The sequence below is a fragment of the Pocillopora verrucosa genome, chromosome 3 (assembly GCF_036669915.1).
Source record: "Pocillopora verrucosa isolate sample1 chromosome 3, ASM3666991v2, whole genome shotgun sequence".
Taxonomy (NCBI): Eukaryota; Metazoa; Cnidaria; class Anthozoa; order Scleractinia; family Pocilloporidae; genus Pocillopora; species Pocillopora verrucosa.
In genome coordinates, this window is record NC_089314.1 from 15,992,125 (window position 1) to 16,013,731 (window position 21,607).

Here is a 21,607-nt window from a genome sequence, read left to right on the forward strand (position 1 = left end):
TGTTATCATTATTATTATAATTACAAAAAGTCGTTGTTGCAAAGTCAGAGGGCTAACAGGGTTAAGAAAACAGCAATGTGTAGAGATTTGACCGAGGAGTTCCTTTGACAGGTAATTGTCTTGAAACCTTAGATACAGTTGGTTTGGTTTTTTACTTAACGATCCCATAATCCACTTCAAAGCAGTCCATCAGTAAATTTCAACAAATTCTTCGTCGGTTCACACTCTACCCACGGCGTTTCCTTTAAGTAAGCCCCTTTTTAATAAGAAACCTTCTCAACTAAGTACGACAGTTTTGATTGAAATTCCAGTTGAAGGGGAGGTGCTCGACAGGAACTTGCATTCAACGAATAATCCTTCTTTGGGCAGAATGCCATCACTTGATAGATAGAGCGGATTAATTCCGAGAGAAACAGGCAGATATCTCGGGGTAGACCAAAGTGATAACACAAGAGGGCTATAAAAAAATATAAAAAATAATGGAAGTCGCATTTAAGATACTTCATTCCGGCAGGTCTTAAGGAGGACTTAATAATAGGTTTTCCATTTTACTCCATGCGACTTAATGTCTTATCTCACGAATGTAGGTCAGGGTTTTCCTCCGAATCTGGAACCAGTAAATCCCAGCGAAATCGACAGCATTTGAAGCTCTTCTTAACCAAGTGAAAAGCAACGTTGGCGTAGGTTTTCTGCGTCCTTTCAGCGCTGAAAATTGTGATGGATGCAATATAATGGCAAGCTATCCATCTCCTTGCGGAAATATTATGCTTCATGTTCACAGCTTGAATTCGTTCCATTGTTCAGTGTTTCGAAAAACAAACAAACAACGAACTCCAGGCTAGCCTTACTAGAAAACTGAATTTCCACGTCATCTATCGCCATTCTGCATCGCTTGTTCCATGAGATGTACGATTTCATGGTTTCCACACTTGTAAGCGATATCCAAGGGCCGCCTTCCTTCGCTATCCAAAGCTTTCATATTGCTACCGTGTTTAATCAAGAGCGTTGCCACCGTGATTGCATTACAAGCCGCAGCGACATGCAAAGGAGTACTGGCTTGCCAATCTAACGCTTCTACATCAGCTCCACGATCCAGCAGGATATTTGCAATGTCATCTCTGTCTGACTCCGCTGTCCGGTGAAGTGGTGTGTTACCTTCATTATCCACTGACCGGATATCACAGCCATGTCTAATGAACAGTTCTGATGTGTCACATGTCCAGCGTGACCTGGTGAACCTGAGGTGTTCGAAAAGCAACACATACCCTTACTTAACAATGTTAGTGATATTGTAACAAAAACGTCAGTGACATCCAGGGGCTGCATTATGATTTTATGATTCTTTTTTGCGAGACCTTTCTACCTCCCCTTTGTTATTTAGGGATAAATGGGAAAGCTCTGTTTCGAAGTATTCCTTATGTGCAGCATATTTCATATTTCCAATTTATTGTCACCGGGAAACCTCTGGTCTAAACAGCATAATTCCAATTTGAAGCAAGAAAAAAAGCATTATTGTTAAGCAGCACCTCTTTTAACTTTCACAATCTACGTTTCCTTTTGCTTGATCTCTAGGTTCAGTAACCAGACTGATAAATATGCGAACTCTTGCAACTTTAATGGTCAGCACTTCAAAAAGCAAAGAAGGAAAATACCGAGCCCATTCTACTCACTCACGTTTCACCCTCACAACCTCGCAGATAAATTTTTCATTCCTAATAACCTTGAATTTCTTCAAAATGATTCAGAGACTGGCACTATCTTTTCGCAACCTCCACTAATTCCATTCAAACGCGACAAAAACAGGCAACTTTGGGGTCAAAAGTTAATTGCAAACAAGTGTCCTAACTGGAACTCTTAAATGTGCTTGCGCACGATACAAAACCTGACCTTTCATTCATTACACAGAGAAAATGTTGGGTCCCAAGAGACCATTCAGATCACTGATCACTTCACGTACACCTTGCACTTATAGAAAAAAGTTTTACATAAATGAAACAGAAAGACGACCAGGCGGACCGATTCCGAGAACACCTTCGCGACGTAGAATAAAAAAGACGTATCCAAATCAGTCGCCAAACACTTTATCTCCCTAATCATTCTAAGTAGCATATGGCAGTTGGCGGCCTCTCCCTAAATCAAGACAGTTCGGAAAGCCGCAAAACTAGACCAAAAATTGATCTTTCAAATCGGCACTCGTTATCCCCACGGTATCAACGAACGCTTTTCATTCAACTAATTTATTCTCGGAGAAAGACGTTTTTCGTCTTGTCACGAGCGTGGGACGAAGAAAAAATTCTGAGTGCCCATGAGGAACCGAACCTCAGGCCTCAGAATTTCTTAATAGAGCTCGCTCACCGTAGAGTCTCTGTGGCTCAGTGGTATAGCATCGAAGCGCGGAATCCGAAGGTCTGAGGACCCACGCTCGTGACAAGACGAAAAACATCCTCCTCTATGTGTTTACCGAGCACAAAACTTACCTTCTCTCTTATTCTAATCTATTCTTATTTTTCTCGTTACCATGTTCTAACCAATAGCGTAGCTCCATTCTCTGCCTACAAACACAAACACAATCCACAATTCCTCCTTTCGCTTTGGCGAAGGGCTAACGCTCGAAACGTCGGCTTCGAAACTCTTAATTTGCCTTTGACACGATTTTCTTTTGCGTTTTCTAGTTGATAGCTCTATGTAAAATTTGAAATCATCGACCTTAGCCAATTTATGTTATCAACTCAGTTGATAACACCAAACTACCTTGTTATACTCTCCCCCCGACGCAGCACCACAGTTTTTTCAGAGACATACCTCTTTATCCAATAGACAAGCAACCGAGAGTTGAGAAAAATATAAGAAAGATGTCACTCACTTTGCTCTTGAGCGTTCACACTTCACAGCACAGATGAGATGTAGAGGGGTGCTTCCCTGATTGTTCCTTGCGCGAACATCTGCTCCGTTTCTCAGCAACAGTCTGACCGTAGTGGGATCCGTGATCCATTCAGCCATCAAATGCAGTGCGCTGTTACCATCAATGTCAGTTTTCTTGACGTCACAACCCTTCTCGACCAATAGCGCGACAGTATGATATTTCCAGACGCATTTTCTACAGCCGTGTGTGCATTCACATTTGGCGGTGATTGCTTTGTGAATGACACTCTCCTTTCGCTTGTTACACGTGGTTATATCACAGCCATTTTGTAACAGAAGCTCTGTAGTGTGTGTGTTACGATTGTTAGCAGCCAGATGAAGTGCTGTGTTGCCATGGATGTCAACGGCGTGAATATCAGCGCCTTTGTGAATCAGTGCCTGAGAAATCTTACGGTTTCCCTTAAGCCCGGCCGAATAATGCAAAGCTGAGCGACCGAGCTTGTCTTTTACTGCAATGTTCGCATCATTATCGAGTAAAAGTCTTACAAGAAGATCAGGCCTACGAGAGAATTTAATGGCTCGCATTAATGGCGTACAACCTTCGATGTCTATCGCGTTTACTTTACTGCCATAATCAAGAAGCTGTTGTACAAGTTTAACTGAAGAGCTTTGGGCCGCCATATGCAGTTCTGTTCTTCCTTGTGGATCTATGTCGCCTACTTTACTTCCAAATTCAAACAGCAATTTTGTCATGGCGAAGGTCATGCGTTCATTTCCAAGGAAGGTGTGGAGATTGATGTACACGTTGTGAAGTGCTGTGTAACCTTCTCCGTCAATTAAGTTCACATCAGCACCTTGGTTTAGCAACAAAGAAGCAATTTGAAAATGTCCTTCACTTACAGCTAAACAAAGCGCCGTACGTTTAGCACCATCTCGAGCATTGACGTCACTTCCATAACGCACTAACATTTCCGCCATGTTTATATGATTATCTCCATATGAGCAGGCTATGTGCAGTGGTGTCTGATCATCACAGTCTTTAGCCTCACGCTGAGCACCTCGCTGTAGTAACACTTCAGCAAGGCTAGTTTTGCCATTCTGTGCTGCAATATGTAAAGGAGTCAACAGGCTGTCGTTGGCGGCGTCTAGTTCAGCTCCATGACTTAATAGGAGCTCTACTACGTCATCACTACAGTATGCAACTGCAAGTGACAAAGGTCGGTCACCTGTGACTTCTTCAGCATTAAGGTCGCTGCCGTTTTGTATCAATAACTCAGCGATTTCTGAATGGCCTTCCTGGGCGGCAAAGTGTAGCGGGGTCTTGTTATTATTGTCATTTTCATCGACGTGGGCCCCCTGCTCCAGCAATAGAATGGCGCAATCTTTTTGATTGTAGATCACGGACATAAACAATGATGTCTGACCCTCGTGGTCACGTGCGTGCACGTTCGCCCCCCTTTCAATCAACAGCTTCACCATGGCAACTTGTCCTTCTAGGGCGGCGTAATGCAAAGCAGTTCTTCCAAATATGTCATGCGCGTTGACGTCGCTACCATAGCGAAGCAACAGCTCGGTAGTTTCTCTGTGATTTTTAAATGAGGATTGAAACAAAGGTGTTTTTCCCGAGGCTCTTGCGTCCACATTACTTCCCCTTCGAATAAGAAGGTGAACTAGGTTAGTGTAACCTTTATCAGCAGCTAGGTGAAGTGCAGTAAATCCCATTGGATCTGTAGTATGAACACTACCACCCTGAGCCAGAAGAAACTCGACTGTTTCGTAATTTCCTTTCGCCGTCGCCAACATAAGTGGTGTATGACCGCTGGATGATCTTGAATGGACGTCAGCGCCATGTTCAATAAGGATCGCAACTGTTTTGGTGTGTCCATTTTGGGCGGCAAAATGCAATGACGTCATCCCTCGATCATTAACATCACTCACACCACAACCAGCTTCTATTAACAACAGAATAGTCTTGGATCGGCCGTTGACAGCAGCATAATGAAGTGGACTCATTTCATGTTTATCTTTAGCATTTACATCGGCTCCCTTATTTAGAAGAAGCTCTGTGAAAGCTGTAGTGTTGCGCGCAACTGCTAACATCAATGGCGTGACTTGATTAGTGTCGCGTGACAATTCATTTGGGTCTGAACCAATGTCCAGAAGTCTCTTGAGGTGTTCCACCTTTCCTCTTCTAGCAGCGATATGCAGCAGCGACTTGGACTGAAATTCAAGATATATAGGGTCCAGAATCGCGTTTATTCTCGCGTTTTTGTCTCTCTGGGATGAACCTCTTAATTCTAGTGCATTTCTTCCTGGGTGAGACCCGTGACTCTCTGTGTTGATAGTTAAAGCGATAGCATTGTCTAGTTTACCAGGACTGTAGTTTGTGATTATTTGAACAGTTTCTAAATCATCTTCTAAACACGCAGCATGGAGTAAGCTCAGTCCACTGGGTTTATTTGTGGCCGTTGTGGCCTGGAAAGCCAGTGATCGCAATGTCATCTGAAATAATGCCAAAGCCGTTAAAGTTTCAAGATACTACTTGGGGTTTATTAATTCCAGACAGGAAAACGGTTAATTTTTTAGCTTTGATTCAAGTTGGCGGACAGCGACTGTAGGACGTAAGAGCTTCTGTGACATTTAATCAAGATTATGCATACACCGTATTCTCGAATAAACGTCGACGCTCTAATAAGCGCCCTTCCCCGAAGAAGCGCCCAACCCCCTCAGCCATGATGTAAAACAAGCGCCCCTCTCGAATAAGCGCCCCCCTTCTCCCTCACTTCCTTAAAAAGTAGGGATAGAAGGAAAACCTGTTTCTATCGCCACTTATTTTTTTTTTTAACTTTTTAAGCTTCAATTACGGCAAAATCGATACAGGAGAGCAATAAACACCCCTCCTCCTTCCAAGAAGCGCCTCTCCTTTAAAGTGCCTATGACACGGAATTTTGTTTTGCTTCTTTTCGGTTGATAGCTATATTCATAATTAGAAATAATCGATTTAAGCGCCTGGCGAGTTCTCCTTGGCCAATTTTTTTGGTGCATTGAAAGTACGATTTGGCGGCCAAAAAGTGTCCCCATTAAGCGCGCGGCCAAAACGATCATGTTACATGGTTGTGACGTAGAAACTGTGAAGACACGTCGGCAACTATGGTGGAGAAAGGAGAAATCAAGAAGATAAGACGAGCGTATTGCGTGGCCGGAGCGCCAAATGATGTTAGCTACAAGAATAATACACATGTACCGGGTATTTCTATACACTACTTTCAAAAGGATGTAGCTGTACAGCCAAATGGACGCGTTTCGATCGTTGACATCGAGGAGATTTTACTCTTCAATGTCGTCGGCATTATGCTCCGAACCGGCTCTGAAGGCGGCTGTTACGAACACATACCACTAGACAAATTAGGGGAAGATAACTAAAGCATTTAGCTTAAAAGAATGCTGATTAAGGAGCCTGTTCCCACACCGTAAACGATTGTTCAACATTATTTTTGGCTGACATGTCGCAAGCGAAGAATGGTGAGCTCCTTATTGTTCAGGTTTATTTCACGCGCTTGAGATGTACTCATACCCCTTGTCTTTCCACATAACTACATTCAGTTTGCACTTTTCTGTTTTCTGTTATTTTGTTACCAGAAATACATTATTTGTGATAAATTTCAAGCCCTCTCATGAACTGGCCGATATCCTGTTGCGTGAATAGTGCGAAAATTCTGGCGGATACTGGCATAAACACCACAGGCGGCCCAAGCTCCAGCTGTGAGATGATCATCTTGCGCAATAACAGTCATGGCGGAATTATAAGAGTTTGTATGGGAATATTTACGACCGCTCTAAGGTATAAAATAATACGTCAAATTCTCAAAAAAAATACCTCACCTTACTTTCACAGCGTACCGCTTGTTATATGACCGCTTACTTTGATGAAAAGAACGCATATTAGTGAGTTGTCCATTTCGAGGTTTTCAACGTTCATAAGAAAAGCCCTTTTCTTATGTACGTTGAAAACCTCGAAATAAACAACTTGCTTAAATGGGCTCTTTTCATCAAAGTAAGCGGTCAGATAACAAGCGACACACTGTGGAAGTAAGGTGAGGTTTTTGACGTATTTTTTCTTCCTTAGAGCGGTCGTAAATATGCCCATACAAACTCTTATAATTCCGCCATGACTGTTATTGCGCAAGATGATCATCTCACAGCTGGAGCTTGGGCCGCCTGTGTAAACACAGGCTCGAAGGGGCCGTGTATTCTCAGAAAATAAATCCCACGAGCTATCATTTCCCCCCTGCCCTCAAGAAACTAAAAGTAGCAACAATAGCAGTCAATGTGATAACAGCATTCCAACGAGAAAAATAAAGAAACAAAAAAATTAATTGAATTAGATGGTAGCGAATCTAAGCGCTGTGTGAAAGCCGATGCATAGGAAATACTAATTTATAACACCGATGTCAGTTCTTTGCCAATGAGCGAAATGGGTCATACGGCAATGCTGCACTTAAACTAAGGAAATTTTCTCCATTAAAATCTCTATTTTAAATAAATTCGCTCGTTTTCCGTTTGACCGGCTCGACGACGACAGCCTCAGCCTTTGCAATCTTTGAGGAAAGGAGCAACGAAACTCTAGAGCACTGACCAGGGGAGCCTTCCCCGCGCTTAGCGCGAAGGAATAAAATGTTATGTCAACAAAAACGAACACAGCTACCTATTCTTAACATAGATTTCATCATAGAAAACAAAACACAAACGCAACAAACTAAACATTCAGTAACGGGAGTTTTTTCTTCTAATCTTGACCTGAAAACCGCACGCGAGAAACCGTCTAGTAGCACGCAATTCTCCTTCGTAGGGCTGAATCTACTTGAGTACGATGTATCTAAACTCTCGGTAGAGCTTGCATAAGTTAGGAATACATCGCTATCGGACATTATTTCAAGAGTATTTCAATGCTGACCGATACAAAATTACAAGAGATGCGAGAGATTTGTAAGTGTTAAGGGACTTGTCAGAAATTAGCAGGGGGGGAGGGGGGGTAGGAATTTTAAATTTGGGTTCGAAAATTAGGTGACCCATCCCTGCAATGGGAGTGAAATTTGCTAACCCTCCCCTTGAGCTTGGCCTAAAATATCATGACCCTCCCCCTTCTTGCTATAGTACTTCACAGTTTATATCCATAACGTTCCGTAAACCGTTGTATTTTTCTCTTTTTTTTGCCAAATAAAGAACTTCCTTTTTCTTCTGTGGGTGAACCTCTACATGATCACGGGCATATATTTGCATGACCCTCCCCCTTTTAACTGCCCATTTTTCATGACCCCTCTCTTTTCTGAGACTCAATAAGTTGTGACCCCCCCCTCTGTTTCCACCCCCCCTCCTCCCCTGCTAATTTCTGACAAGTCCCTAACGGAGAGTTTTCACAGTTTTCTACGTCATCACCCGCTAATTCGTTACCAGTCCATGGGACACTCTTAAGACAATATAAGAGCACTTACGAGTTTTATTATTTTTTTAAAATCTTTCTTCTATCGGAATTGGTTTGTACACATGATAATCTAAATATTTACACAAAAAAAAGATTTCCTGTCATGGGCACTTTAAGCCGAAAGTTTAAATTAGCATCCAGGTGCTTATTCGAAGAAATACGTTACATCCGCAACGCAATGCCTCAAACGTGATTCACAACTTACACCTTTCATTCCACTGACAGGCGAATCAGTGAGCTTAACGTAAGATGGAGCGCATACTACATTGGTCGGCTTTATTCGAAGAACACGAGTCACGCCAAATCGACAAAAATCTAATTAAATATTCATGTAATTGTTTAACCACGAATGTGGAATGTTTTCGGTACGTTTTTTTTCCTGTCATTCCCGTTTACAGCTGTGTGCTTGGTTGCCAAGCCTTTGAACAGGAATGAGGCTATGGGTGACCTTGTTACGATACAAACCTTGCTAATTCCAAGTCAAAGGCTTGGCAATTAAGTACACAATTGTAAAATGGCCTATTGAGTGAATGACTTCAGCGACATTTGATGAGTTTGTCACGCACTGTGACTGAAAATCCCGACATGTAATGACAAACTGCGTTGGTATGTACTTCAAAATGTAAGAGCGCGTTCTCTTTCTCGAACACATTACTGCATGCAACGTCACAACCAGAATACTTACGCTTAATTGTTGCTTATCGCTATTTTGACTACTAAATACCAAAACGCTCACAACACTCCACTAATTCCGGTCAACATACGGGAATTCAGAGCAACTAATTCTAAACTTTAGGTCGAAAAGTGCTCGCTTCCAGTTCATTAACACCTTCTAATTCTAATAAACAGATCCTAGAAATCACTGCGAAAACATATTTCAGCCCAGCATGTTGATAATTTAAGTTTGACCGCTCAGCTCCAAAGTGAGTGATAGCTTTACATACCAACTGGGAATATACCATGTTATTGCTCCCGTCCATTCTGAAATCTCCTTAGACCTGATTCTGGATTGTAATGGCTTCTTCTCGTCAATCAAGAACCAGAAACAAGGCAATGTTGTCTTTTACGCGGCCTGTCGCGGAGAAATGATTTCCCTCATATACGTTGTCGTTGCCTCTATACGCAATAACAAATCATTAACTGCATTCTGTTCTGAAAGAGGACGAGTTGAAGACTGGGTCCTAATTAGTTGAGTTTCACCCAACGAAAAATTCTGAAATCCTGTCCTCATAATAATCCTATTTAGTTCAACCCTTGAATTCTTTATTTCTAAAATACTACATGTTTATGTGCAAACAACGATCTCTGTTTCTGTTGTCGATATTTAGTCCTGTGTCTTTGCGCAGGCTCATTTCTCGGAGAGCGGTTCATGATAACCTATCATACCATTCATATGCCCTCCAAGATCAACAAACTGAAATACCTTCGCACAACACAGCTAAAGAGAAAAATCAACCAGATGGGTTTTGTGTGGCTTTATATGCAGAAAATGGAGTTTGACGGGAAAACAAAAATAAATTGGTTGAATGAAAAGCGCTCGTCGATACCGTGGGGATTAAGAGCGCCGATTTGGAAGATCAATTTTTGTGATAGAGTTTTGCGGCAAAAATTTTTCTCCTAAATCGACACCCTTTATCCCCACAGTATCAACGAGCGCTTTTCATTCCACTAATTTATTCGTGACTTTAAATATATGAAAATGATATATGTGCACTGCCGTTGAAGAAACGAATATAGAAGCGATCCTCACAGTTAAGAACACTACTAAACTAGTTGTTGAAAAAAGGCCTTAAAAATATTCAGGTTCGTACGGGAACACGAAAATTAACACGAAATTACCCTGTTATATTCTCCTACCGACGCAGCACCACAGTTTCCTTAGAAATTACCCCCTCTCTTCATTCAACCAGATTACCATTTTGACGTGATGACACGTACATGGTCCCTAGGGATTAATAACAGCTTTGCTTTGTATGCATTTAAAGTGACGCTTCGTTACGTTATGCAAAGCTTCAAACCAACAAGATGGCGATTTTTAGACGACTGATATTAACCGTAGTTCTCCTCCACAGATCATGGTGTGCGGATAACTCAGGCAAGTATTTAGCCTCATAGCGCTGTTGATCATTGTGATTTCACATCTGTTGCTCAAACAAGACAAAAAAAATTCACACAACTCAATAGCCAAGCCGGATTGCTCATTATTTCTAAAGTTCTGATCTTTCGTGAGCGATGTCTGAATTATTCGGTAAGCAACGCTTAGACTGATTTTGTTATTACGCAGTTCCCTCAGGTTATTATTGTTAACAATCTTTGCTTAAGAAATATTAGCTCTCTAACCTGGAAACCATGGAGTCGGTACGGTAGTATTTGCTGAGACTCCTTCAAAGAGATGATGATAACAAAACGTGGTTCAAGGCATAACACGATTACTACACGAGATCATATATTTTATTCTTTCAGACGCTGGGTTTTGAGTCATAGTTGAATCGACTTGATATCGACTTACATTAGAGGTGCCAGTTTATGTCACGCAACGGCATAATGTAATACAGTGCTCTATAGCAACTAAACTGGATTTACTCGTCGGGCCCAAATGTAGAGGCTGTGGTTATGTGCTTGGCAGCCGTACGGTCTTTATTACGGTATAATTTAACCAGCAGACTCCAACAAATCCAACTACTTAATTGAACAACGTTTCCAAAGCTATAATTCTTACTGAGAAGATTCCGTTAGGCAACACAATATTAATCCTCTAGAAACATACTTCAACCCATAGTTCACCACTGACACATACTCACTGTTGCCTCCGAATCTCCTCGAAATGCATAATTTTTGAGGTAGTTACGAAAGCGAAGACCCATTACGAAAACGAAGACCCCCTACGAAAACGAAAACCCATCATGAAAACGAAGACACATTGCAAACTGATCCATCAGTGGGCTGCCTTCCTACAAAAACGGGAAGCTTTAGGGCCATTGTTTGGGCCACGCACGCCACGTGGAAGAAACCGCGTGCACCGTAAATTTGAAGACGGCACTTTAAAGCTTCTCATAGGTATTTAACATTAAATACCATTAACATTATGCCAGCTTTGTCCTGTGTGTTTTGCTGCTGGTAAAAAATGTCATCGCATTCTTTGATTCGCTTAATATATTTGCTTTACTTTAAAAAAAAGAGCTAAGGAAACGCAATTAAAATCAAACCAATACAGTTATCCTATTTTAGTTGATGGAATATATGAATTCAGTATATTCTCCTTGACAGTTATCTTATGTAAAGTTATCTTTACTTCTAGCGCTTAAAGCGTCACGCAACGCATCTTCCATATGCATGTCATGTCTATTAAATCGAAAGCTCCATGGGGCTCTACTATTAAAACATTCAGTAACGAGTTACAGACGTGCCAAGTTCAGAATTCAAGATTTCAGTAAGGATCTTCGTTTTCGTAGTGTGTCTCCCACTACGGGATGTATGGTAGATTTAGAGAACAATAGAACCTCACACCAGTTCATATTTAAACAATTACTGACTTCGTTAAGCTTTTTCGGTTACATAGACGACTGCCTGCCGATTACATTGATTGTGTACGCTTGATTACATTGGTTGTGTACGCTAGGGGCCTTGTCATTTGATGGCCTGACCTAGTAATAAAGTCTACTGTGGAACCAAAACGCTTTCATATACTTGACGTCCGTAAAAGCTCGTTTGAAGTAGATCGCCGTGTACCAGGAAATCGTGACGAGTTTCCATTCCCGCTGCCGAGTTGTCTCTACCGAGCCATTTTTCTCCACTGTTGTTGTGCCATCCGCGAGAGTTCAGTTGTGCACGAAAAACTATCGTCACAAAACATACCCACTGACTTCATTGTTACATCAGATTCATTGAAGATCGTTGGATTTTATGAACCATTAATTTTTGCAACCCTTAGGGCTTGATGTTTAATCGATAGCTTACTTGTCTAGTATTACAGGATTTCTTACAGTCTTTCGCAGTGAGTCACTTTCGTGCATTGCTTTCGATTACACAACCCTTTTCCGTCCTCCCTACCACAGGTGTTGTTATTACGGTGGCCGGGGGCGGGAGAGCCCATCACGGGGGTACGGCAGACTGTTTGGATTATCAGACTCCCACCATGGACGGAATAGGAACAGGGGCCAGGTTTAATTACCCTTGGGGTATCGTTTTCGACGCGGAAGACAATGTACTTTATGTGGGTGACTGTGTAAGTAGATGTATTGTGAGTCATGTTTTTTAAAGGCATTAAAGCCTTTTCCAAGCGTGTTAAATGATCATATCAATACTTCTTGGCACGAATATAGGAGCATGACGCTTAGTTAAGTTTATGACTGAAATTAACATAATACTACGATTTTATTCCAAACAGTAGTCTTTTCGCGCGGCACAAAAATATTATGTCTAAACTCCATTCAACGAGAATATTTCTCTCGCTGCAATCAAGGGTGTTGGAGGACAAAAGTACAACGACAAATTAAACTAAAATTATGCGTAAATTTGTAGCTTCCCTCTCATGCAAATATTTTAAATCTTCCTCTTATTAACAGGGCTGCCCCGAAACAGTCCACAGCAATGATCGTTTAAGGAAAATCAATGTCACGACTGGTAAGCATTGTCTTCCTCAACATTCGGACCCGAACTTCAACTAGGACTAAAAATCGAATGTCAGACTTCAGGATCTCTCTCTACTGCGGAGATTAGTACAACATTACCTGAGGATTCTTGAAGATTTCTAGCTTTTGTTAAGTTTTATTTTTATCGGAGAGTTTTAATCTTTTCAGGCCGAGTAACGACATTAGCCGGCAGTGCTCAGGGATACAAGGATGGGATCGGTGAAAATGCTAAGTTCCGTCACGTGTCAGGTAATGTAAACAAAGCAGCTAGATGAGGTAGTTAAAGTGGAGATGAAGGATTGGTTATTATACCCAAATATGAGATTGTTAAAAAAATAATCTTCATGTTAACAGCTAGAGAGTTTGCTTAAATTATGCTCACGTAGGTTAAGATTAAATGGTCACGTGCTCACACAGAAGTTTGACGTTAACTTAAGGTCAGTGTAGTATCCCTAAATTTGAGCCAACACCTTTTTTTGAGTCTAAGCATCCACAGAACACCCGTAAACAGTTTTAAGCATAACTTGTTAAGTATCAGAAAACAGTAAACCGAGTTTATATTCACATCAGAGAAGGAGCCAGACGTGGTTGTGTTCGACCTCGACCTCGACCTCGACCTCTTTTCGTTCACGAAAAGTTCAGAACCACAATGATCTCAAAAGGGAAATTTGTTGTTTTCGGATAGAGAGTTGTTTCGTGCGCGATGTTCATACAGAGAAACCATTGAGTAATTATTGAGTTCGAAATTGCTTTCTCCTCTTGCAGGTATAGTTATGGATAAAGTCGAGAGAGTTTTATATGTTGCCGATAGCGTGAGTTTAGCGTCCAATCTCTTTCCACACCCTCAAACAATGCTACATAAGACTTAAAAACACCTCCTCACGATGTGCCATGAAAACTTAAACTTTGGGCCTGGTGTATAAGAAATCGCTTGGGATAATTGTGTAATGACGCCGTACAACCTTGAAATAAAAAAAATAGATGAACCCATACAGAACTCCCGCCTAGAAAATAACATATTTATTAAATGGCTGTTAGCGCACGTGAGCAGATAAAATTTGATCCCGCGCAAGGAAAATAATTAAATGGAATGGACTTACAAAGTCCATAAGTTTTGGACAATGTCGGCAATGGAATCACAAAAAGCGGTGGGCGGTCAACGAAAAAACGTAAACGAGATTTAAAAATAAACACGTATCCTAGTTGGCTTTCTTTCCCAGCGTTCAAAAATAGACAAGTCATTCTTGAATGTTGTTGAAAATGTTTCGTGTCTGGAACTCTCGTATTTTGACCCATTTCGTTGTCTAAAGTTGTCGTTTCTTTCGTTATTGTACAGGGAAACGACCGAATAAGAAAAGTTGATATTAACACAGGTGAGCTTTCTGAGGCTACTTTCTTGCCACTTATTAAACCTTCCTTTGTGGTCCAGTTGGGATGGACAAAATCTCAGGGCTAGTTATTCAAACAAAGTTTAGCCGTTGCTTGACAAAACCATGCTCTGAGCCATCTTCAATTTAGCCGAAATTTTTATCTGAATATTTATTTTAATGATCAGTGTCAACCCTCTTATAGAGAATCCCCGAGACGTAAAACCGTCGTTTGGGTTAGATGTAAATAACCGGTCCTTACTTTCTACGCTTTTAAAAGTCAACGGAAAACAAAGAGACAATGGGTTTTTGTAGCAAGTATAACACATAGGCATGCTACGTATGCAAGAGTTTGTTTTTTTTTGGATGAACCAGTTTAAGGGCCTGTTTACATGGAGGTGGGGGACCCCAGGTAGGTGAGGTAACCAGCCTAGCCGTGGTCGAAAAATAAAACGCGTTTACATGCAATCTTACAACCCCGGGGTGCTGGGGTGAGGTTTCTTGAGGTTGTTGTTGCACTTGGTCGCATGGTCGATTTACAACGCTAAATAATCCGAAATGTGAACATTTCGGAATATTTGGCGTTGTAAATCGATCATATTTTGTGTATATTTCCCCAACTATTTCTTATAACGTATTAAGTGTACGATTCCTCGCGTAACCTAACACCGCGTAACACAACGCGTGACGCTTTCATGAATAAATACATACATGTCCAAGAATAAACCTTTCGTCTTTCTCGAGATGCGAGCTTGGGACGTCTGTGCTCAAACTCTCTAATTGCAAGCGCAACAACAACCTCAAGAAACCTCACCCCAGCACCCCGTAGTTGTAAGATTGCATGTAAACGCGTTTAATTTTCGACCACTGCTAGGCGGGTATCTGAATCAAACATGTAATTTATTTACACGCTCTCTTCCCCGTTGCGTGACGAGACCTAACATTGGCCTCCTCGCAGGCTAAGACAATGCTTGATGTCGTTGTCTCGTCAGAGACAAAATTTGAATTATTTAGTTGCAGCTAATTGCCTCAAAAATATTCTCTCTATAATTCTGCACTGGAAAGCAAACCGAAACTCTGTTTATCTCCAGTAGCCATTAACCAAATTATTTACGGTCTCTGTTCTTCGAACCAGTGAAAATATATTGAACGAAGAGAAAAGTATCAAATTTCAAAGCGTAACAATGTGGGCTCCTTATTGGTTGTCGCCTTTTGGACTTTGCCCTTTGCATGCGTAATACGTTATGAAATGAAGGTTGTTCACAAGGAATTGACGCGTGATAGGGTGAAGTCTAAGGTAGCTAAAAGCGAATTTGATCGGTAGAACACGTCTGAGCACGTGAGAATTGATAATGGTAATTGGAGTCCAATCCGGTCTGTAATCATACGAGTGGTTAACAAAATCGTTTGTACGTTTTCCTAAAAAAAACAACGGTTGACTCGGCGAAATGAGAAACAACAGTGTGCGCACGTGACGCGTTCTGTCTACTTACACAGGCATGACACTGATTGGTGCAAGTACACCCCACTGCTGTGATCTTATCGGTGCGAGATACATACCCGAATGTGGCGATTTGATTTGTGCGAGCAACATTCCCCCTTGATTCGCCAATAAAGTGTTAATTTTTAAATAACTCAAAACGGAGGTGAAGAGAATTAAATTGAGCCATGTGCTGACAACGTGATAACATCTATCGGTCAGCTTTAAAACTTCTGTGGTCCTCCTGCAAAAGTTCTTTTGCTTGTTCTTTTCACCATTGCGCGTTCTAAGATTAAGGGACTTAGATTAAGTCTTGAGTTCTTTATTTCAGCTAACGTAATTACATTTGCTGGTAGTGGGGAGTCTGGATTCCTTGATGACGTAGGACTCAAAGCTATGATGTCCAATCCTCAACAACTGGAATTAGACAGCATGAAAAGGAGGCTGTTCCTTAGTGATACGGTCAGTTACTACACATGTTAGACTCCACTAGACGTCAAACAAGGTTTATTATTTCTGAGTTTCCCTCCTCTCCTCTGAAGGTTTTCGTTCAGTTTATCACACTATCGAATTATTTGAATCGTGACATTATTAACTGCTGATAATCCACTTTCATCCAAATAATTTTGAGACATTTCAGTCTTTTATTTTTCATGTATCTTCCTTTTTTCCCCACGAATAGAAGTAGGGTATGATTTAGAACAATATACAAGTTGTATTTCATCGCGAGAGAACTAACTCTAAGAAGCCTGGCGTTGCTGATTCCATTTTATAGGAGGTTTCTTGGTTGCTTTATAAATAACTAGCGGATAATGAACCAGTGGATAAATATTATCTCATAGGAAATAAAAGACAAACAGAGCGATTTCATCATATTTTAAATACTTCAACGTCATATGCAGGTATCTTTCAGCCTTGTTTCATGTTTTGCTGAATTCTCTTTTTATGTATAGTAATGTTTTTTTACCGGCCAGGATAATCACGCAATACGGATTATCTCATTACCAAACGGTAAGTTAATAGAGATATAGGGACCTCCAGAGGTACGTGTTTTAATTAAAAGAACATTAACCTTTAAAAAAACCTTTCTCGCTTTTTATTTTATGTATTTATTGTGTGTCGGTTGGTTTCTTTTTTGGGAGGGGGCTTGCCTTTAACGCGTCGATTAGATGATTAGAGTGGAGTCGTTGGTAAAAAAAAGGGGGCGCTGTTAATTATTTAATACTCGTACAGTGTGCCTGCCTGTGTGTTCATGATATTTATGGCTGCTTGAAACCTAATTTAAGCTCACTCAAGCCTCTTTCATTTAAACAGGAGAAGTTACAACAATAGCAGGTGGTAGTCAAGGATTAATGGACGGCATCGGAAAAGATGCAAAATTTTATCACCCAACCGGCATCTCACTTGATGTGTATACTGGAACACTATACGTGGCTGATCACGTAAGAAATAAATATGTAGCTGATCTCATCAGTTTGTAGGACGCTCGCCAATTATGAACCCTGTATACAGCCTCCCATTGCTGGGCTTATCTCATGCGTCAGGGAGTTCTCTGTGTTACAATGGTAGAACTTCCACCCATAAAATCTGAAAGTAAAGATTTGACCCATAAAATCTGAAGGTAGAGATTCCACCCATAAAATCTGAAGGTAAAGATTTAACCCATAAAATCTGAAGGCAGAGATTCCACCCATAAAATCTGAAGGTAAAGATTTAACCCATAAAATCCAAAGGTAGAGATTCCACCCATAAAATCTGACGGTGGAGCGTCCACCCATAAAATCTGAAGGTAGAGATTCCACCCATAAAATCTGAAGGTAGAGACTCCACCCATAAAATCTGACGGTGGAGCGTCCACCCATAAAATCTGAAGGTAGAGTTTCCACCCATAAAATCCAAAGGTAGAGTGTCCACCCGTAAAATCTGAAAGTAGAGCTTCCACCCATAAAATCTGAAGGTAGAGCTTCCACCCATAAAATCTGAGGATAGAGATTCCACCCATAAAATCTGAAGGTAAAGATTCCACCTATAAAATCTGAAGGTAAAGATTCCACCCGTAAAATCTGAAGGTAGAGATTCCACCCTTAAAATCCGGAGGTTCAAATAATCGTGAAAAAAAAAAAAAGAATTATGCCTTTGTCTAAAATTCTTGAAAAGAGTTTGATTGAATAGCTTTGTGTGTATAGTTACCGAGTGACTGGCTTGTAAACGATACAAACTAAGTAAGCAGCGAGGAAGCGGGAAGTGGTAGTCTTCGTTGCCTCCCAACTTACTCAGCTCGCTGATTGATGTTTTTTTAAAAGTACTTTTTACTTTCCTTGTCTTGTTGTTTACAGTATAACCATATGATACGAACAGTGGACATAAATAGTGGTAAGATGATATATTCTGATTTATTGTACTCGTCAAATATACCCTCTATATGGAGAAAGACAATTTTCTAGTGGACTAAAAATAGATGTGTTTCTTCACTCATATTGTTACTAGATATGTCCTTGTGTAAGATAAAATATCTTTGAAAATATGTTTACCGGGTAGTACAGGCCCGTATGTCGTTGTTTGGGCTTTTTTTTCTTTATTAATCATTCATCTGCATCCTCAGTATACTTTAGCTCACGTTGGTGTCCGTTTTCTGCAGTTCTCTTACGTCTGTTTGTGTTTGTTTATAATTGTCAATCTTCGTGTTCGATGGTGCTCTGCTTTGCGTTGCGAGTAACTGGTATTGCCATCTAAAGTGCATCATTCAAAATTTTCATCAACGCTTCTCGCTATACTCAGATAACTCTGTATTGTTTTGTTCCGCTTATAAACTGTGGATCAATATTCCCATGTTAGGTGAAGTCGCTTCACTGGCGGGTGGGGGAAGAGAAGGATTTAAGGATGGTTTTGGAAAAGAAGCGAGGTTCAATTATCCTGAGGGGTTGTACTTTGACACCGATTCTAATTTACTCTATGTTGCAGAGTTTGTAAGTATCAATAAAGAAACCCTTATGTAAATAATCAATAAAAGGATAATTAATTTGAGCTCACGGACACAGGAAAAAATAAATTAAGTCTGCCTACTAGATTAACTCACAAAGCGTCTGCAGTTTATCCCAGTTTCTGAAGTATGTTATGATAAGGAGAAATGATACTCCCCCCACCCTCCTGGGTGGGATGCTTCTCCACTGCAGGCTAATACCCCTCCACCCTCAGTGTATTACGTGGTTCATAACATTCATTTACATTCGTATTCAGTGGAGAGAGGTAATGTAAGAGTTAACAAGACGACAACACAATAATGTTTTCCAGCGTTAGCTAGCTTTTTGCTAAACTTACAGCTGTGGATAAATAAGCGTATCGAGGAAAAGAAGAAAGGATGGAAAGAATTGGTTTCTTAGAGGCGTCTGGATTTGACTTGATACTTGAACGAACGAAGTTAGCATTAATTCTAAAGTTTTTTGCCTTTTAACTGACAAGCCTTCCCATAAATTCATTTTAGGACAGCCATGCCATAAGGATTGTTACCCCTGCAGGTAAGCGATGTTAGTTCTTCTAAATTACATACCTCTGTGTGCAACACATGTGTGGTCAAAAGATACGAATAACTGAATGCAATATTTTTTGGTAGCTTTCATTTATTAGTTTTATAAAGAAATACTTGTTTGTGCTCTGCAGATTCTGGAGCAAACAAGACCATTTTCTGTTATCTCAATATTTTATGTAGCTGGTGGAATTAACTGTTGTAAAGGTTGTATCTTCATCAGTTGCTATTTACATTTGGCGAAAGTACAAAATTTTTTTCGTTCTTTATATGTTTACGAATATTTTAAACAGAAAATTTTTTTAGCAGGCCTTTAAATAGTATGTTATGACAGCGTAATACACTGTTTCAGTGCGCAAATCGATTTAAGTTTTCAGATCATCTTTAGTAAAGTTTGTCTTTTCAACAACAGGTGAAGTAAGGACGCTGGCCGGCGGGACTGAAGGCTTCAGAGACGGAGTCGGCAAGGAAGCGAGATTTTTTCATCCCACTGGGTTAACGTTTGACAATAAAAGAAAAGTTATATACGTTACAGACCAGGTGAGCTATTCATATACTGCGTGTCTCAAGAAAATTGCGAGTTGGAAGGCGATTGCTGGGCTCATCACGTTGGTTAAAATAGTCAACAAGATAGAATTTTGTGCTCAGAGGGCATAGGGTGAGGGTTAAATTTGGAAAGGACTTCCTACTACTTCAGTTGCGAACCAAAACGTCGACATTCGAAAAATCAAATTCACTGTTTGATATTCCGAGAACTTAACGAATGGGCTTGTTGATCAACCTCATTCTTAGAGCGTTCTCTTGAAAATGTTGCCTGTATATTTAATTTTTTAGTAGCATGATTGAACTTTACAGAATTTTTCGTGGAATTTGTCAGTTTTCGTTCTTTTTCAGTATAATCACATGGTGAGGAGTATCACTGCAGTTGGTACAACAGTCGTAGATCCCAAGAAATCAGGTAAAAAATTTAGGGGAATGATTGAATTTCAGTGAACCACTCCCTGACATATTTTTAGTTTCAATGGAGACTTTCTCTACTGGAGCGTAGAATAATGATAGTGGAGTAAAGTGCCTAAACATAAAGATAATGAACTTGTTTGCTTTCGACCAGTATCAAAACATAGAATTATGACAGCAAGACTCATCCGTATAGTCATCAGCTACAAGGAAACACAAAGACTGGTAAACCTTTACTTTTGAGATATGTACGATAAGAAAAAAAGTGACAATGACTTACCAAATATTTCGCTTGCAAATCAATGCCGACCCTTGTTTGAGATTTTTTAAGGAAATGTGTTCGTGAATATTTAAGAGTAAGGAAGGCGAAACTGTTGGGCTTATTATTCTCATACATGTCACTTAATCTTTGTTTCAGGTTTGATCCAGACTCTTCGGAAGACAAGAGACACGCCATATTTATTTGCATGTTTCTTTTTGACTGTAATCGTTCTTTTTATCCTCGCGCTCTGGTTTCGACGGAGTTTGCGATATTTGTTTAGGAAAAGACATTTTTAGTAAGTTAAAAATTTTGGAAATTCTCGCCCTTCAGTGAAACCTGCATTAATTAAGTTAGTTTAAATTAAGAGTTATGGTAAGATTACACCCTGTGAAAAGCAGAGACCAGCTGTGTTCCGATTTATTTCTTCCTATGTTCTGTAAAACAATTTTGTATTCAACGGTTACCTCTATTAGATGGACGCGGGCACTGAAACCCCAAAATTATCAAAACAAGGGGACGTACCAAGAAGTTTTACTATAAATCTCATAATTATTAAGGAAACTGTTGAGTTTAACACTGCGTTCAGTTCACGTTATTGAGTGTTACACGACCCATAGTAATGTATCGATAAGCACATACTACACGAGCACATTGCACTTTGAAAATTTGTTTTCGACCCGGCATATTTCTAATTTGTAACATAATTTCATTCTAGCAAACCGTCATAGGCCTCCCTTCGCCTTTTTGCACGATCAGTGTCGAAGAGAAGTGGTAAGATTTGTTCGTTATCGTTTAAACTTATTACACTGGTACTATGACTTAGCTGATTCTATAGCTTAAGGGGGCTCGTGGAAGGTTTCTCTATACTTTCTGAGAGCGGAGCCAAATGATTGAGACGTTACAGCCTTTGTGTTTAAGGAAGAAGACCCATTTTTTGAATTTTTATAGCACAAATCAGATAAAGAGCGAGAAAATAAAACGCAAGAAATGGTTCCTTCTTTGTATGAGTCGTGATCTGTCTCCGAATCCGTCCCTCTCCGAAT

The 21,607-nt window shown here is 40.4% G+C and overlaps 2 protein-coding genes across 8 annotated transcripts; one reads left to right on the forward strand and one right to left on the reverse strand.

Moving 5' to 3' along the window:
• Positions 1-8: 8 nt before the first annotated feature.
• On the reverse strand, positions 9-10,785 carry LOC131790849 (serine/threonine-protein phosphatase 6 regulatory ankyrin repeat subunit B). 5 transcript variants are annotated; one of them, XM_066163739.1, is made up of 5 exons: positions 10,685-10,785; positions 10,234-10,289; positions 9,289-9,460; positions 2,864-5,364; positions 9-1,238 (listed from the first exon to the last, which is right to left on the reverse strand). In XM_066163739.1, exons 3-5 carry the CDS (start codon positions 9,322-9,324, stop codon positions 869-871), a joined length of 2,907 nt encoding a protein of 968 aa, XP_066019836.1. In that variant the 5' UTR covers positions 9,325-9,460; positions 10,234-10,289; positions 10,685-10,785; the 3' UTR covers positions 9-868. The 5 variants fall into 5 exon arrangements, with proteins under 5 accessions (XP_066019836.1, XP_066019837.1, XP_058964080.2 ...); XM_066163740.1 differs by lacking the exon at positions 10,234-10,289 and having other exon boundaries at positions 9,289-9,416; XM_059108097.2 differs by lacking the exon at positions 10,234-10,289 and having other exon boundaries at positions 10,685-10,767.
• LOC131790851 (NHL repeat-containing protein 2-like) lies at positions 10,307-21,562 on the forward strand. 3 transcript variants are annotated; one of them, XM_059108102.2, is made up of 16 exons: positions 10,322-10,439; positions 10,808-10,989; positions 12,400-12,569; positions 12,910-12,967; positions 13,144-13,224; positions 13,741-13,787; positions 14,312-14,348; positions 16,154-16,284; positions 16,797-16,833; positions 17,137-17,264; positions 18,159-18,195; positions 18,658-18,788; positions 19,304-19,337; positions 19,758-19,885; positions 20,240-20,303; positions 20,721-21,562. In XM_059108102.2, exons 3-16 carry the CDS (start codon positions 12,480-12,482, stop codon positions 20,858-20,860), a joined length of 1,143 nt encoding a protein of 380 aa, XP_058964085.1. In that variant the 5' UTR covers positions 10,322-10,439; positions 10,808-10,989; positions 12,400-12,479; the 3' UTR covers positions 20,861-21,562. The 3 variants fall into 3 exon arrangements, with proteins under 3 accessions (XP_058964084.1, XP_058964085.1, XP_066019838.1); XM_066163741.1 differs by having other exon boundaries at positions 10,808-10,860; XM_059108101.2 differs by lacking the exon at positions 10,808-10,989 and having other exon boundaries at positions 10,307-10,434; positions 12,395-12,569.
• The last annotated feature ends 45 nt before the right edge of the window (positions 21,563-21,607 follow it).

Excerpts from the sequence above, each read along its gene's own strand:
- LOC131790849 (XM_066163740.1), bottom strand. The coding sequence starts at position 9,324 with ATGGACGGGAGCAATAACATGGTATATTCCCAGTTG. Across the intron at positions 5,365-9,288 it reads ACATGGTATATTCCCAGTTG|ATGACATTGCGATCACTGGC; the intron begins GTATGTAAAGCT and ends GCATTATTTCAG. Across the intron at positions 1,239-2,863 it reads TGTGAACGCTCAAGAGCAAA|GTTCACCAGGTCACGCTGGA; the intron begins GTGAGTGACATC and ends CGAACACCTCAG.
- LOC131790851 (XM_059108101.2), top strand. The coding sequence starts at position 10,370 with ATGGCGATTTTTAGACGACTGATATTAACCGTAGTTCTCCTCCACAGA. Across the intron at positions 13,788-14,311 it reads TTTTATATGTTGCCGATAGC|GGAAACGACCGAATAAGAAA; the intron begins GTGAGTTTAGCG and ends GTTATTGTACAG. Across the intron at positions 17,265-18,158 it reads CACTATACGTGGCTGATCAC|TATAACCATATGATACGAAC; the intron begins GTAAGAAATAAA and ends TGTTGTTTACAG.